The sequence below is a fragment of the Eucyclogobius newberryi genome, unplaced genomic scaffold (genome assembly GCF_026437365.1).
Source record: "Eucyclogobius newberryi isolate DKJ021-1_F unplaced genomic scaffold, fEucNew1.0.hap1 SCAF_16, whole genome shotgun sequence".
NCBI classification, from domain to species: Eukaryota; Metazoa; Chordata; class Actinopteri; order Gobiiformes; family Gobiidae; genus Eucyclogobius; species Eucyclogobius newberryi.
The window spans coordinates 21,044,046-21,062,221 of record NW_027315790.1 but is presented as its reverse complement, the minus strand read 5'-3'; the positions used below and the strand labels follow the sequence as shown (position 1 = coordinate 21,062,221).

The window sequence follows — 18,176 nt, the reverse complement described above, 5'->3', positions numbered from 1 at the left end:
TGATCTCCTGTGTGCGGCCCCTCAGTGCTCCTCCAGTCTGTGATCTCCTGTGTGCGGCCCCTCAGTGATCCTCCAGTCTGTGATCTCCTGTGTGCGGCCCCTCAGTGCTCCTCCAGTCTGTGATCTCCTGTGTGCGGCCCCTCAGTGCTCCTCCAGTCTGTGATCTCCTGTGTGCGGCCCCTCAGTGCTCCTCCAGTCTGTGATCTCCTGTGTGCGGCCCCTCAGTGATCCTCCAGTCTGTGATCTCCTGTGTGCGGCCCCTCAGTGCTCCTCCAGTCTGTGATCTCCTGTGTGCGGCCCCTCAGTGCTCCTCCAGTCTGTGATCTCCTGTGTGCGGCCCCTCAGTGCTCCTCCAGTCTGTGATCTCCTGTGTGCGGCCCCTCAGTGCTCCTCCAGTCTGTGATCTCCTGTGTGCGGCCCCTCAGTGCTCCTCCAGTCTGTGATCTCCTGTGTGCGGCCCCTCAGTGATCCTCCAGTCTGTGATCTCCTGTGTGCGGCCCCTCAGTGCTCCTCCAGTCTGTGATCTCCTGTGTGCGGCCCCTCAGTGCTCCTCCAGTCTGTGATCTCCTGTGTGCGGCCCCTCAGTGCTCCTCCAGTCTGTGATCTCCTGTGTGCGGCCCCTCAGTGATCCTCCAGTCTGTGTGCTCCTGTGTGCGGCCCCTCAGTGCTCCTCCAGTCTGTGATCTCCTGTGTGCGGCCCCTCAGTGCTCCTCCAGTCTGTGATCTCCTGTGTGCGGCCCCTCAGTGCTCCTCCAGTCTGTGATCTCCTGTGTGCGGCCCCTCAGTGCTCCTCCAGTCTGTGATCTGCTGTGTGCGGCCCCTCAGTGCTCCTCCAGTCTGTGATCTCCTGTGTGCGGCCCCTCAGTGCTCCTCCAGTCTGTGATCTCCTGTGTGCGGCCCCTCAGTGCTCCTCCAGTCTGTGTGCTCCTGTGTGCGGCCCCTCGGTGCTTCTCCAGTCTGTGTGCTCCTGTGTGCGGCCCCTCAGTGCTTCTCCAGTCTGTGTGCTCCTGTGTGCGGCCCCTCGGTGCTTCTCCAGTCTGTGTGCTCCTGTGTGCGGCCCCTCAGTGCTTCTCCAGTCTGTGTGCTCCTGTGTGCGGCCCCTCAGTGCTTCTCCAGTCTGTGATCTCCTGTGTGCGGCCCCTCAGTGCTCCTCCAGTCTGTGTGCTCCTGTGTGCGGCCCCTCAGTGCTTCTCCAGTCTGTGATCTCCTGTGTGCGGCCCCTCAGTGCTCCTCCAGTCTGTGTGCTCCTGTGTGCGGCCCCTCAGTGCTTCTCCAGTCTGTGTGCTCCTGTGTGCGGCCCCTCAGTGCTTCTCCAGTCTGTGATCTCCTGTGTGCGGCCCCTCAGTGCTCCTCCAGTCTGTGTGCTCCTGTGTGCGGCCCCTCAGTGCTTCTCCAGTCTGTGATCTCCTGTGTGCGACCCCTCAGTGCTCCTCCAGTCTGTGTGCTCCTGTGTGCGGCCCCTCAGTGCTTCTCCAGTCTGTGATCTCCTGTGTGCGGCCCCTCAGTGCTCCTCCAGTCTGTGTGCTTCTGTGTGCGGCCCCTCAGTGCTTCTCCAGTCTGTGATCTCCTGTGTGCGGCCCCTCAGTGCTTCTCCAGTCTGTGATCTCCTGTGTGCGGCCCCTCAGTGCTTCTCCAGTCTGTGATCTCCTGTGTGCGGCCCCTCAGTGCTTCTCCAGTCTGTGATCTCCTGTGTGCGGCCCCTCAGTGCTTCTCCAGTCTGTGATCTCCTGTGTGCGGCCCCTCAGTGATCCTCCAGTCTGTGATCTCCTGTGTGCGGCCCCTCAGTGCTCCTCCAGTCTGTGATCTCCTGTGTGCGGCCCCTCAGTGCTCCTCCAGTCTGTGATCTCCTGTGTGCGGCCCCTCAGTGATCCTCCAGTCTGTGATCTCCTGTGTGCGGCCCCTCAGTGCTCCTCCAGTCTGTGATCTCCTGTGTGCGGCCCCTCAGTGCTCCTCCAGTCTGTGATCTCCTGTGTGCGGCCCCTCAGTGCTCCTCCAGTCTGTGATCTCCTGTGTGCGGCCCCTCAGTGATCCTCCAGTCTGTGATCTCCTGTGTGCGGCCCCTCAGTGCTCCTCCAGTCTGTGATCTCCTGTGTGCGGCCCCTCAGTGCTCCTCCAGTCTGTGATCTCCTGTGTGCGGCCCCTCAGTGCTCCTCCAGTCTGTGATCTCCTGTGTGCGGCCCCTCAGTGCTCCTCCAGTCTGTGATCTCCTGTGTGCGGCCCCTCAGTGCTCCTCCAGTCTGTGATCTCCTGTGTGCGGCCCCTCAGTGATCCTCCAGTCTGTGATCTCCTGTGTGCGGCCCCTCAGTGCTCCTCCAGTCTGTGATCTCCTGTGTGCGGCCCCTCAGTGCTCCTCCAGTCTGTGATCTCCTGTGTGCGGCCCCTCAGTGCTCCTCCAGTCTGTGATCTCCTGTGTGCGGCCCCTCAGTGCTCCTCCAGTCTGTGATCTCCTGTGTGCGGCCCCTCAGTGATCCTCCAGTCTGTGTGCTCCTGTGTGCGGCCCCTCAGTGCTCCTCCAGTCTGTGATCTCCTGTGTGCGGCCCCTCAGTGCTCCTCCAGTCTGTGATCTCCTGTGTGCGGCCCCTCAGTGCTCCTCCAGTCTGTGATCTCCTGTGTGCGGCCCCTCAGTGCTCCTCCAGTCTGTGATCTCCTGTGTGCGGCCCCTCAGTGCTCCTCCAGTCTGTGATCTCCTGTGTGCGGCCCCTCAGTGCTCCTCCAGTCTGTGATCTCCTGTGTGCGGCCCCTCAGTGCTCCTCCAGTCTGTGATCTCCTGTGTGCGGCCCCTCAGTGCTCCTCCAGTCTGTGATCTCCTGTGTGCGGCCCCTCAGTGATCCTCCAGTCTGTGTGCTCCTGTGTGCGGCCCCTCAGTGCTCCTCCAGTCTGTGATCTCCTGTGTGCGGCCCCTCAGTGCTCCTCCAGTCTGTGATCTCCTGTGTGCGGCCCCTCAGTGCTCCTCCAGTCTGTGATCTCCTGTGTGCGGCCCCTCAGTGCTCCTCCAGTCTGTGATCTCCTGTGTGCGGCCCCTCAGTGCTCCTCCAGTCTGTGATCTCCTGTGTGCGGCCCCTCAGTGCTCCTCCAGTCTGTGATCTCCTGTGTGCGGCCCCTCTGTAGTGTTGGAGTGCTGGGCACAGCCACTTTAGCCTTTTTTAGAATAAAGTCATGGACGGAGAGGTGCAGCCTGGCAATAATCACTAATTAGCAACTACGGTAGTTTAGTTGATAACAAACAGATTTTTTTTAAATTTACTGATATTTAATTTGTTTCTTATTTTAAGAATGTCTTATTTTTATAACCTTTATTTTCTTCCGTTGGGAAGAGAATTTCCCCTCAGGGATGAATAAAAGTGATTCTGATTTACTGGTGGTTTGCCACCTGTCTGTCTTTGCAGATGTAATCGTTTTACCTAGAATGTTCTGTTGTACAACATTAAACACCACGCCTGGTATTTTAGGGATTTTTTAAGCACTTAAAAACACATAATTCAATACATTCAAAATAAATCACGGCAAACAGACACGCCATTTATGGAACATTTCACGTAAAGCCATCTCTATGGAAACAAGTACGTGGCAGACCATTCCCCAGAAAAATGACATAGTGCATATTTAAGTAATTGAAACTGTATTTGAATTTGCTTAATGAAAATACACCTATAAGCAAATATGATTGAATTGCCAAGACAGGAACACACATTAAAATCATTGTTAGTAAAGTGTATATTCATCTTGGGCTCCATATTTCCTATACAATTTGCATAGTTTATCAATCAGTATCACAATAAAAAGGAAATATTTTAACTATTCAACTTAATATAATATAAGATAAGATAAGATATTCCTTTATTGTCCACACATGGGGAAATTGCATTGTTGCAACCGCAGGTAGATACAGAGGAAAAGGACAGATAACTTAGTTTAAAAAACACTCTTAATAGAAGAACTCTTATAAACAAAACTCTTATAAACAAAAACTCTATAGACAGAACCTCTCATTTCCGACTAAGGAATGGAGGGGAAAAACAAATAAAGATAAAATAAAATAAAATAAAAAGCTAGCGTAAGACAAGATAATACTAATAATTATGGTAAGATAAACACTCTATTTTCATCAGTTATATGCACATGAATGTGACTTTATTGCTCATGGTTAAGTCAGTACTACTCTCAGTATCATAGTGTTAGTAGTATCAATATATTATTATTAATATGTAGTAATAGTTATTGCTATTGGCTATAACTATTCAAGGTAAAATTCTAACAGCAGTGTTGAAATTCCAAAGTTGATAGAAATGAGAAAACATTGACTGAAGCAAAGACTCCTTTTGCATCATTCCCAGTGGCTTTCTTTTAAAACGTTAAGTAGAATCAGTTTTTCAGACTGATAGGACATACAATTACCTGTTTCTCCTGTCACAATACTGTCTCACCAGTTAAATTGTGAGTTGATGACAGGGCTGCATGTGCGCACTCTTCACCGTTCCCATGTGAACACGCTGCACATGTCACTTCACATCATCACGGCTGCACTGGTTCAGAAACACCTTACTGCTCCTACGCGACACTCCACAGAATTGACCGAGATCCAAACATGTTATGTGCCAAATCCAATCAAGATGCAGACCCAAGGGAATCGCACAGTCTCTAGTTTAATTGTTTGAATGCGCCTTCTCATTTGTGTCATAAATCCTGTCTGGGGCGGCAGCGGCTCATCGGGAAGAGTCCCACAAACCCAAATATTTGAAATTCAATCCCAACTCCGACCAGTGCGTAGTGTTCTTGGGAAAACCGCTCACACTCTGGGACAATGTATGAATGTGTTTGTGAGAGAATACTTGTTGGTGGAGATTGGCAGCCAAGTTTCAGTGGGTCCGCTCAGCTGTGGCAGAGTCACAGTGCTCTCGGGATCACGTTATAGTAGTGTCGGCTGGGTTAATGCAGGACAGTCATACAGTTACAAACGATGGTTGGTCTAATGTGCAATCCACTGATTCTTCTTTACATTAAATTCAAATGAATGAATAAGGAATGGAATAACATGAGACATTTTATCGTTTTCAGGTTTTGAACTCTGTAGATCATCATTGTCTTCACTGTAAACCACAATACTGAACTAAAATAACTTAATAATACAAAACGGTTCAAAACGTCAGAACTTATAACTGATTTCATAATTGAATTTTCACTGTAACAAGCTGCGGATTCTCATTTATGTGTTTTTGTTATTGAAAAGTGGCGTTGTAACATTTTAGAACCTAAATATATTGCTCGGAGTCTTAATTTTTCAAATAATCACAACTAAATACTGGGATGTGGGTGGGATTGGAGTAGGCGCAGACAGGACTTACAAGATTACTTCAACATGCGCAAATCATTGAAAACACAACATTTAATTTGTGAATGAATACTCAAAGCATACATAAACATATTACAGCATTTAAAAGTCATGTTTTTGGGCTATAAATAGAAGCAATACAAAAATACACCCTTCACTACTGCATTTGTCAGCTCTTCCAACTCCAAATCCACTTACCCACTCCTCTGATTTCATCTCCTTTTCTTTGACTACACACCCCTCACTGCATCCTTCACCTGTCTGTCAAGTGTCACTAAAATGTCGATACCCTGTGGGGCAGAACGCAGAGTGTCCTGTGGTTTAAGCGTGTGATGCATTAGCGTTTATGTTGCCGGGATATCAGCAGACACCCCATCGTCACAAAAAGCGTCAACATCCGTCACACTACCTGCTGCTCAGTTTCCTGCAGTGAACACGCACCCACTGCTCCCTTGCTCATCCACTGTGGTCCCGAGATGTTGTGGCTCATGGGGTCAGGTTGTTTGCAGAGAGTAGACATATGAATGAAGGTTTTCGATGATAAAATGTCTGTGGGACTGCCTGTTGATCCTGTCTCTCTGTCTTTCTGCAGCAGTGTGTGAATGATTGAGATGACTTGTGTTCGACCAAAGCGTGCTTGGTTTTCATCTGCGGCTTGTCCCAACACACTGCTGTTTTAAAGTGCAACATTTTTGCTTTGTCCATGGCTCCTGATTTTATAACAGAAGGCTTAGTTTAGGATTCATTTCAGTTTTGTTTCATCCTGTTCTTTGTTCCTATTTGCTACATTATGTAACCGTTTGTTTCCTATATCAATCTGTTTGTGTTCTCCTCTAGTTTTGTCTCTTTAGTTCCATCCCCTGTAAGCCTCTGTATTTCCTGTCTCTACTCAGTGCACTGTTTGTCCAATCCGAGTATACTGCTTATGTTTTAACTCATTATTCTGTTGAAGTGTAGAGGACCACAGTTGTAGCCCCTGAGGCTGGGGTCGAGACTGGCCTGGTCTCTATACTTATCACTGTCATCTGTACATGCATACCCCGGGGAGTGCACGTCCACCTGACAGTGCTGTCTGCACTTGTACTAAACATGTGTCTTTTCCTGCTTATCAGTGAGTGTACTTTAGTTTGGCTGCTGTGATTCTAAGCACTGATGATATCAACATGTGGTGTCTGATGCAGCCACAAGTGTCACTTGTCAGCCTAAATTGCACTCACTGGTGTGTGGGAAAACATATGCTGAAGAGTCTGTTACATAGTACTGCCGTATATGTCTATATATAAATTATACAGGTATAATTTATACCATGTTTGATGTTGGATTTGTGCACTCTCAGGAAAAAAAAAAGTTCCCCATTGAATCTTTTTCACTTGGACAGTGAATGCTGCACTGGCCTCAATTCACTTGGACAAATACTGCATTTGATTCAAGTCTTTTCCCTGAGTGGGTATTTTGAGTAAATTGAGCCCAGTGCTTTCTGTCCTTGTAACAGATCAAGGTCCAATGTGGAATGTTGATTCTCCGTGAGTGTATCTGTATAAATTATAAATGTATAATTTATGCTCTGTGCACAGCGCAATCCATGTGTCTTTATCTGTTATACAGTAAATCAGTACTTCAATATTAGTCAGATGTGAACTGCAATCTGTGAAAACTATTCCAAATTTATAATCACATCTGATAACTATATGTTTTCAAACTATTACCATAATTGGTATGTGCATTTTAAAACCAACCAATTGGAGAAACCCAAAGTTCCTTGGTGGTGATTGGAGGAGACGAGAGCGGAGCTCTGTGATTGGTGGACAAAGACAGAAGTTGTTACTGGACATGTATTTTTTAGCATCTCTGAGTGTGACAGGAACTACAGCCTGAGGCCTAAACATCATGATTCGTACTGGCTCCTGCTAAATCATTCAAATGAAACTATTGGATTTAACCATATTCCCATTTCTAAACTCTGTATCTAACATATAATAGAGCTCCATTTTCCTTGTAGCTTATGATCTGACAGTACATTTCATAAAAAGTCATACATTGCTAACAAAATGCTTCATAAAATAACCTGCTGAATGAAGAGTGTAACTGCAGAGTACTAAATCTGAGGTACAGTCATGTGACAGCGGGAGAGAGAGGCGGGGAGTTGGGCTGGCTGACCTGTTAAGCACTTGAGAAATTATGATAGGAACTTTAGGCCAAATGTATAATCAAATTGGCAAAGAAACAATATTTGCTAATTGATTTCAATACTAATAATGCATTAGAGTAAATCAAAATGATTTTGTCCAAAAGATCAAGTCCGCACCTCGGTCCCTCCTCCTCTCCCTAACCCAGGTTTTCTATTTGTCTCTCTGATTTGATTGACAGCTGAGGACACATGTGGGGGCACTGTGGGGGGCGGCAGTGGGGTGGTGACCAGTCCCGGTTACCCCAACAACTATGGTAATCAGGCCGACTGTACTTGGATCCTATTGGCCGAGCCTGGAGACACCATCTCTGTCATCTTTACAGACTTCCAGACTGAGGAGAAGTACGACTACCTGGAGGTGGAGGGTTCTGAGCCACCAACCATCTGGTGAGTCTCTCTTTTACACGCTTGCAGCAAATGTGTGAATTGTGTTTATTTAAAGAAATTGTAGAGCGACCAATATGCTGTTTTTTCATGGCCGATACCGATTGTTTAGAAACCAGAGTAAGCGCTGGCCGAGTGGCTCTGGCAGTGACGTGCGGTCAGAGCAATCAAGGCAAGCTGAGATTGACCAATAACATTTTAACATTTGTGTCACAACTATATTTAAAATGTTCCAAAATATATCTAATCAGAGACATATAAAAAAAAATGTATAATCATCTAAGAAGAAGAAAATAAAAAAAATAATTGAAATATCTAGTATATATAAAAATAATTAATATAATAGTTTTATATTTCTGCCCTTTTGTCATTCATTTTATGGTTCATTCAAGTTTTGTGCGATAAACCAAGACATTTTGCCCATTTAGCCATTCCTGATGCATTGTTTGAATATTGTCTAAGTATATCAAAATAATGCAAAAAATATATATAATAATCAAGTTATTAGTTTCTCTCTACACAGAGCCACCCTTAAGTTACATGGTATTTATTTACCTTTATTTAACTAGGATTGTCCCGCTGAGATTGGTTATAGTGTAAAACTTAAGCCCACTTAAACAGCAGGTAGATTTTCTAGATTCCTTTGGGACACAATGTTCCTCAAAGTTAAATCATGACCACCAGAAAAAAAGAAAGAAAAGTGTACAATCCCTTTTTATAGATTGTTTGTATCGCAGAGGAATCGACCATTGAAAGTTGTGTTCCTCCTTTACTCAGGTGGTTTAGTTTGCCCATAACAATATTTTACTGCCTGGCCTGTTTATTGATCCGTGCTAAATTAGGCTATTGATCAGACATTGCTGTTGCTGTAACCGATTTAAATCTAATCATGAACTGGGACATAATCTAATCATGGACTGGGACATTAGTGTGTGCATTAGTAATTGATTTGGAAGTAATAACACCCAAGAAACTGTTAAAGAGTGGGAAGACTGCGCACAGGTGTGTTCACAAGAGTCTGTTTAGAGTGTGATGTATTATTGATGATTGAAGTACACACTGGTGTAGAAACATGCTAGTCAGTTTGATGTTTGAACATAAAGGTGCAGAGGCAGAAGAAATAGTTTTCAATTACACAGAGAACATATTTCTGCAGTAAAACAGCTGAAGAATGGGTACTGTAAATAGCTTTCATATTGCATTTTGAGATGTTTTTAATTAAGCGATGTTGTAATGAGACAAAACAACAAGTGATGCAAAAAAAAAGAATAAACATGACATGATAACAGGACACCGTAATACAGACAAAATTAAACATTGAAAAGGTTGGGTATTAGAAGGATGGTGATGTTGAAAATGAGAAGGACAAAGGATTTAGCTAAATTCACATTTTACAGTGAGTGTATTGTCAAAGAGATCAACTTTTATCAAGTCCTATGATCGTGATACTACCCAACGCTTACAGTATACCAATCTGATTTACTACCATACTTTACATAACTAGAGATACTACAGCTACTTCAACTATTATACTTGACTAGTACAGCAATTTCTCCACTTTGGGACAAAAAAGGTTCTCTTATCTTATTACCAGCTGGTCATTTCTTCTACTACAGAACTGCTTACACTTCCAACTTTCAAATCCCCTATTCACTGTTACAAATTAAACACAGTTAAAACACATTTCAATTCAATAGTGTACTTTGGAAATGTGATTTTGAATAAGGACATGATAATGTTTTGTACAGTGCAATGAAAACCTTCTGGACGTTAAGTGAGTATTTATAGCTGGCATTTAATGTCGGGGACGTTGTGAGCCCTTGGGGTATAACGCAGGGTGAGTGTCGTGCATGATTTAGCCTGACTGCTGTCTTGGCCAGAGGGAGAGGGACCATGTATCAAACTGTATACTTCCTGGATTAACTGTGGACTTGAGTCACTTCCAGCTCACAAGGTCAGGGTGTGGAGGTTTGTCCAAGACGTCAAAAGATGTTTTCTGACCATAAAAGATTGTATATACAGGATAAATACTGTAAGGATGCCAAATGTTTTTTGTTTTGTTTTTTTATCAAAGGACACTCGCTACTACTGTTTTATCCCAGTCACTGCGTATCAACTTACTATACGTTCATTTCAAATATAAAATATGATACAACAGATCAGATATATTTAATTTATTTCTATGCTAATGTGACCTAGACAATTCTGGCTTTGGCTTTTCATTGGTTTTTCATGTTTGAATAATTATCCTAGATCTGCTCGCGACAAACCTGACATTATTCGCCACTTGGTTTGACATCTTAAAGGAGCATTGTGTCGTTTTTCTGGTGGGGGTCCGTGTCAGATATTTGCTTGTCTCTATGGAGGTGTTGGATTGATGAGAATGTTCAACAATCATTAAAGCAGTATTAAAGCATTAAAGCAATATTTTTTCAATGAATGTTATTATTACAATTTCTATTTGTATTATTATTTTTAGCTTCTATTTATTGCTTAAGAGTATTTAGAGATTTATTTTTTATGAACAGTTGTAGATTAAATGTTTGTTTGTTTGTTTTAAATGGTTTTTGTTCTCGTTTTAGGCCGTATGCTTTATTAGACAGGACAATATATTTATTAGGCAGTGTGAAATGTAACCCACAATCAAAAACATGATTGTGATACTACCCACTATAAAACAAGTACATAATCAGTTCATTTTCTTATGTTATGATGAAAAACAACGTCAATATTATACGGCAAAGTGATGGACAGTTGGACATTTTTGGCTGTATGTTGTCAGTCCTTCATCCATAAATCACATCTCAGTCACAGAAAAAGGCATTGCTAATGTTGGTTAATGGAGCAAGAACAAAAGAGTCCCAAGGCTCAAAGCTAAGAGTTGTCAGAAGCGGCACAAGAGTCTGCTGATAATGTAACCCCTGGTAAAAGGTTGCATAAGGAGAAGCGTTAAAGCTACAGGAAGCAAAAGTTACACTCATCAAACTTGAAGACAAAAGAATCCACTTAATGTCAGCAGAAGTGTACCTCTGTGGACCAGTCAAGAGTTCTCTGACTCCTCATATATCTTCAAATATCAAATCCGCTAAAGGTTTTAAGTGAAAAAGGTTACCACGTGTAATGCATAGGCTGTATACAGTAACCTTTTACAATGCTGAACCCGTGGGACCCTTCTACATTGTGCATTTAAAAGCCTTATGGACTTTCTCCTTTATAGAGTTAGATCCAATTGATTACAGTAAGAACAAACAAAGAGGATTTTTCTTGTTCACTGCTGGAAGGGCTGAGGTAGTTCTTTACATGTCCCTGTGTGCTGTAACGCAACGTTTAAATGTAATCCGGGTAGAGATTAAGTTTCACCTGACGCACTGGTATAGGCACAGTTGAAATTTGGAAAGATTGATGGAAAAAAGGCCATTAAAGGGAAACAATGGGTCAGGCTAAAAACATTTACCCCTGAACTAGAATCCAAATGTTATTAGATAAGATAAGATATTCCTTTATTGTCCACAAATGGGGAAATGTAATTGTAGATACAGATACAGAGGAAAAGGACAGATAACACACACTTAAAAAACACTCTTAATAGAAGAACTCTTATTAATAAAAAATCCTATTGACAGAACCTCTTATTTCTTAATAAGGAATGGAGGGGAAAAATAAAGATAAAACAAAATAAAAACAACCTTACCCTAACCCTATTGTAGAGCTTTGTCATATAACTTATATATATATATATATATATATATATATATATATATATATATATATATATATATATATATATATATATATATATATATATTCTGTCTTGCTAATTGTCCCCCCTCATTATACTAAACCACTTCTGCTTATTGCCTTATTTCTGTCTATTATTTATTCGAGTGGCCGAAATCCATGTAGCACAAAGCAGTGGAAGGACGGGACAAATAAATATTCTGAAGATTACCTGCCGACTTAGAGATGCACTGGAGGATGACTCGACTAATGAGAATGTCCCGGAGAGGTCCCAAGACTCATAACGTCAATTCAGAGCTGCGCACTGTGGTCTATGTGAAAGAAGCAAATGAGAAAATCTTTATTTACTGCCTGCATAATAAACATATAGCCGGGTGACTGATGGTGGCTTTTATTGCAAAACAACAACAAAAAAATGTCCCTCCTGATTAACTTTAAATCAAGGCAGAAATAAACACAGAATTAGCAGTTGCTTTATTGGCCCTTTTTCCTAGAAACTACAAATTAAATGTAACTATATTAATTGTAAAAGGCATTAACCTGATACTGCCTCACGCTCAGGGTTGGTCAGATTACTTTGTAAAACTAATCTGATTACTGATAATGAATAAATGAAAGCCCCTCATTACTTAAAAAGGAAATGCACTACTAACCTTTAAAAAGCATGACATCTTCCCACTTATTAAACACCATGTTATTTAACCTAGCAGTCGATTAACAAAGCATAATTGTTTTGCTGTCACACACATTTTGGCAAGTACGTAAAAGTTACTACTGTCATCCAATTACTCAATTTGAAATAGTAGCGCGTTAGATTACTGTGTTACTAAATCTGATTACGGTAAAGTCTGATTAAGGCTCTGCTCACGCTGCAGTACGCCTTTTGTTTTCCTGAGTTTCCGCACTCCCCAATAACATTTGATCACCGCCAAAACCTTCTCTGATGTCTCACAGATCTACTTTTTCCTGCGTATTCGTCTCATCAACTTGCCGAACAATGCGTGCCATTATACCAACCACTAATGCGCTATTTTCCACCACAATTAGAAAGAGACGTTACCTAGCAAATGATAATTGCCAGCAGCAATTAGCGCCAAAGCTAATGAGCGATTTGTTAATACGTGAACGTGTTGAAGGCTTTGTCATGTTGTTAAGAGCTGCTGGAGGCTGACACGTGTGTAGCCCGGATCCATGTTCACACAGCACTCAAGCCGCCGCCACTTCAGCACCACCAGGATGTCTCTCCCTCTCTCTCTCTCTCCTCCTTACACGCTCTTCTCCTCACTCTCTCTTCATTACACGCTGAGAATTGTGGGTAATCAGCATGCAGAGGAGTGTACTCGCGCCTATGAGAGTACTATACCGCTGTGAGCTAAGTAACCTATCCTCCTAACAACACACGCACACACACAGAGGAGGAGAGACACGCGTACATTTTGTGTTTTGTTGTTTCAGAATCAGTTGCCCTTGAAACCGAGTGGAGCATCTTAAACAGTCCTCTCTTCTCTCGCTCTTCCTTCCCCGATGCACACGTCCGTCGATCTCTCCTCCTCTTTCCCCCTCTCTCCCCCTTCTCTCCTCCCCTCTCCCCCTCTGTCAGTCTGTCAGTCTGGCTTGTCTCCACATGACGCCAAAATATAGCACGCCGGTTAAGTCCTTTCAGATACACCAACTTGACAGCTCATCTCCAAATTCAAACAGATAGGATTGGGCTATACACGGTGTGAGTCGGCATTTCCTTGGTTTTCCTTTATTTTTTACCAAAACTGACATGAATTTGATCCTTGGGTTCTATGGCCAACAACTTTCCAGTCAAGTGGATCAAATATAGAAAGCACAAATGATTACCTGGGATCCAGAATACACATTTGAGAGAGTCTGGTCACCCTGCCCGCAGTCGCACCTCGAGACGGACTCAAACAGTGTAGTCAGATTTGGGTATTTCTGTGACGCATTTGAAGGGGATGTCACGTTATCAAATGAGAGGAAAACCGATCACGATTTAGCGATTATTCGCATTTATTGTGACAAAACAACAGTGAATTCTTGAATATTCGTTCATTCCCGTGATCTAACATGTTACTGTTCTTCATGTTTGTGACTGAAATGTTACTTTCTGAAAGACGAAATAAAGTTAAATATAACAAAAACAGCCAGAGAAATAAATAGATAGATTGAATCAAAAATACTTACCGTATTTTCTGCACTATAAGGCGCACTGATAAGGCGCACTGTCAATGAATGGTCTATTTTTTATAATTTTTTCATTAATATAAGGTGCATTAAGCAAAACAAAACGTGTACCACTCAAAATTACTTTGAGGTCAGTAAGCACAACCAGAAATCATCCACATATAAGGCACAAATATACTGGATTATAAGGCGCATTGTTATTTTTTGAAAACATTAAAGGCTTTTAAGTGTGCCTTATAGTGCAGAAAATACTGTAATTTGGCTTCTAAAATTGCCACGATTGTTATGTTTTGGTTCTCGCTATTATATTGTGACCTAAAACATCACGATTATCGATTAATCGATGATATTGACATCCCTATGTGTGAAAGACAGCGGAAACGAAAGCTCATTGGTAATTCATCTTTTAGTTTCCAACAAACTCCCTCAAAACTCACCCCAAATTAACATTGTTTTATTTTAGATAGAATGTAAATAATTCATGGGGGGGAAATGGTGCTTGAATAGAGATTCGGCAGTATTTTGAAACATGGACTTAAGAACCCATTGTGAAATATTAGGTCACTGAGGCTCAACAACAACAAAAAACGGTCATCCTGAGAAAGTGTTCAATGTCCGGCGTTATTCTTTCCATTGAGTTACAAATCCATTTATAGTATGTTCTTCTTATCTAAAACGCCAGCTCATTTTTGCAGATTTTTTGCCATTTTGTAACAACAAGCCACTTGTGTTTTTCAACAGTTTATAAAGAGCCCTTATCCCACACACTCCGGCGCGATGTAAAGTATACAACAAAGTGTATTTACTGCTGAGAATTGAAGACGCCACAGTGAGTCATTACATTATCGCTGACGGTAGCGGTTCAGTCGGAGCCAAGGGCATGCAACAACAGCTGTTTTATGAATAGTTTGAAAAGATTTTCCCAAACACCTTCCCAGCCCGCCCACACCTCTCTGCCTGAGAGTATATGGTAAACCCCAAGATCAATAGACAGTAAGTGCATTATTTTCACATCAGGTAATACAGCATCTAAAAGGATGCTAAACAATTGACTTTATTCATAGTGCATTTTGTGAAGCCTTGAGAGCGAAGATGACAGTCCAAATATACTGATGACATTGGCAGCAGATGTAATCCTCAAACGTATGATACAATATTATAGATGTCCCTGTTAAATTTAAGGTATACTTTATTGTCCCCTTAAGACAAGTTTCTAGAGCCACAGAACGTATCTTAGAAAGGCTTCACTCCACATCAGATTTGAAACTTTATCTAAAGCGGCACTACATTTCACAACTATGAATGTTTCTCTTACTACAAACTGTACTTCTACATCTACTACTACTTTTTTCTAATACTTGTGTCCTTACTATTAACTGTACCGACTAAGCCTGAGCATTTGCAAACTTACCCAAAACTAACAGTTTCTCACAGCTATAATCTTAACCTGTAAACTATTCAGTAACCTTCAAGCAGTGTTTCCCAACCCTGGAGGTATGCAAACACTAACCTGACCTTTTTTTAAATTGCTCTTAAGAACTTGACTTGTACTTGGCCTGGGGGCGTCTCATCCTGCTTATTCCATGGAAATGTTGTTACTTTGGCTAAAATATGTAGCAACTGTTCTGAATGTCCATGGAATCATACAGGTGACTTTCCACGTCCAGAAAGTTACACACAATACTGTCACTTTAAATGGTTTCAGATACGCGGCGCGCAGGAGCGTGTAACAGTAGATTTTGCGTGTTTTGCATTGGTAGAACTGACGCTTCAAAGTGTGCAGCCTTAGTCACGGCAAAACACGCTGGAGAAAATGTGGTAAACGGGTTTAAAATGTGTATTTGCGATATAAAAGCGTTGGCGCGGCGCGTAGCAGACAAGGAAACGGGCGCGCGCGTCTTCACATGCTCTTCCGGGACCGCGCGCAGCGTCCATCAGAGACTCCCGCAGGAACAATTTTGACTTAATACCGCTTTTATATTTCATTTAATGCTATTTTGCCTTGTCTGTGGTACATTATAAAAAAAAATATATATAATAATTAATTTTATGTATATTGTAGAAATCAATAATCTAAGTGCGGCGGATCCGTAAACCAAGTAATAAAAAATAACTTTGGCCTTACTTGAGTTAGACACAGTTCAGGGTGACAGAGAAGGTTGTGAACCACTGCTGTAGAGTAGAGCTTTTATTTGTGTTTTCTTGTGGATTATTCCTTGTGTGCTACATGATGCTGCGGCTAACTTGCTGATAATGTTTGATTTAATAGAGAGAAATGGCTAAGTGCTGTACAATTGGATTGAGTCCAAGTCAGTCCCTGAGATACAAAGCCATTTCTCCAGCATCATCAATCAAAATTTACTCATTGTGTGTGCACTGCAGAAATTGGTTTGTCCATTCACATGGCTCAGCTGTTACTGTCCTGCCGGCACTGAAGTGAACAGAGCATGGATATTGCCTTCACGTGAGGACCGGCTATGTGTAGTAATACCAAGAAAAGTATAAGTGGCATCTATAAATGATATGCGCTGGTTTATATTGACTTAACTTGATTATATCAGACTCCTTTATGGTGTGAAAGTAATAGACATGGCCAATCAAGATCCACTCATTTCAAATTGTCTGTGATCATCTTTATTTTGAGCAGTTTAAGGCCAGTCTTCTGTCAGAAAAAGACACGTTGTTTGGAGCAGAATTCAGAAATAGGAGGAAGGAATTGTTTGGACATTCATATGACTTAAATGAGTGAATGTATGTTTGAGTTGGATAAGAAAAAATAAATAAAAAAATAAACATAAAATCAGAAATCATGGTTGATCAAAGCAAAGAAGAAAAATGATCTTTCGTCTGTTCAACTGAAGACCTGCTGCTCAGAAAGTTGATGATAATTCAGACCGAAAAGGTGTCAGAAAGAATGGACAATGGGAAAAATACATGTGATGTTGAAAATTCACACTAAAATAAGTGATTTGCACATTTCTGGAATGTTGCTGGAATGTTAGTTCTGTCTATCTAGGATTTCAACATGTCATAACCCAGCCATGTCCTCCTAAGAACGTTTTGTGTGAAAGAAGAGGAGTGTGCGATGTTACGCTGGCAGAGTGCTAATCAATGCTGCTGGCAGAGAGGATGCTGGGATATCGGCACAATCCTGAATAGGAAATGGAGCAGTGACCTTGAACATAAACACGCTCATGTCCCACTGCTGTTTTTCCTCAAACAAGCTCACATATCAGATGATTTCAAATGTGTATCTAAGAGGAACACAGAGGTTCATAAACTGTGCCAGACCTTTGGAGCGGAGTCACCACTTTCTGTTGGGAGTAAACAAGACTCAAAAGTTTGTATCACAAGTTGGTTGTAATGGTTTTTTTGTGTTCACTGCAAATTCAGCAAAAATGTTCCATAGATATAGGTCTGTATGTTTGTAGCCAGAGTAACAGCAGCTGCGGTTGTGTGAATGTAAGGTAGGGGTGTTCATAGTCAACCGAGTAACTGATTAACCGTCACTAAATGCTTAACCAAATGAATGCCTCTTGGCAGATTAACTGGCCCATTTCATTTATTGTGTTTTTCTATGTTGTGATACACAGTTGTACCACCGGAGGGGGCTCACGCGTGCCCTCGTGCAACTGTGACGTCTCTGAGTGAAAACAAGTTTGCGGACTACGAAAAGTCTGAGGAATAAAGTCTGGCGGTAATGCAACAATTGGATGCCAACCGCCATAAAACAACAACAACAACAACAACAACAAGTTTGCGTAAACTCCAAAACAGTGGATTCATGACATAAAGAGTGGGCAAACCTGAGTGACACCGCAGTATTTATGAACTAATATGAATCTTACATATTCAATTTAAACTTGGATTTCACGTTGGTGAAGAAAACAGACAGCTTTGGCCTCAGATTGAAAACTATCGATCTTCTACCTGCACAAGCTAAGGCAAGCAGCTCGTTAGCGACTTTACAACGTGATGCTTAAATTAAAAGTGCCTTATTCATAATCACTACAACAGAGCGTCAAAACAGTGTTTAAAGGAGCGTTAACGGTGGTTTACAGCTCAAAGATTTGTCGCTGCTCTGCATTTACTCTGGTTATTCACTCGGGGCTAATTATGACTCGTACAATAAACTACAACATAAAAACAGTGTTAACGCAATCGGTGAACCAACTATTGGCTGCGAAGGGCCCCAACTATCGGTTAAACGTGCATCCTGAATGTAAGGCAGTGTATATGATCTAATGTTCGTGCTTTTAAGCGACGCACATGCATTGTACAAGTATCAGTATTGGCAAACCTGTTACATGTATGTTTAGTGCAGGCTAGAATGTGAATCAATCT

The 18,176-nt window shown here is 42.3% G+C and overlaps 1 protein-coding gene across 3 annotated transcripts in view; it reads left to right on the top strand.

Moving 5' to 3' along the window:
• The window catches only part of LOC140361954 (CUB and sushi domain-containing protein 3-like), a 408,691-nt gene that overhangs the window by 190,043 nt on the left and 200,472 nt on the right, over positions 1-18,176 (top strand). For 2 of the 3 annotated variants that reach the window (XM_072447872.1, XM_072447871.1), the window contains exon 5: positions 7,697-7,904. In XM_072447872.1, coding sequence (XP_072303973.1) covers positions 7,697-7,904 — 208 coding nt within the window. The remainder of the gene's footprint in view (positions 1-7,696; positions 7,905-18,176) is intronic. The other variant, XM_072447874.1, reaches the window with a different exon arrangement.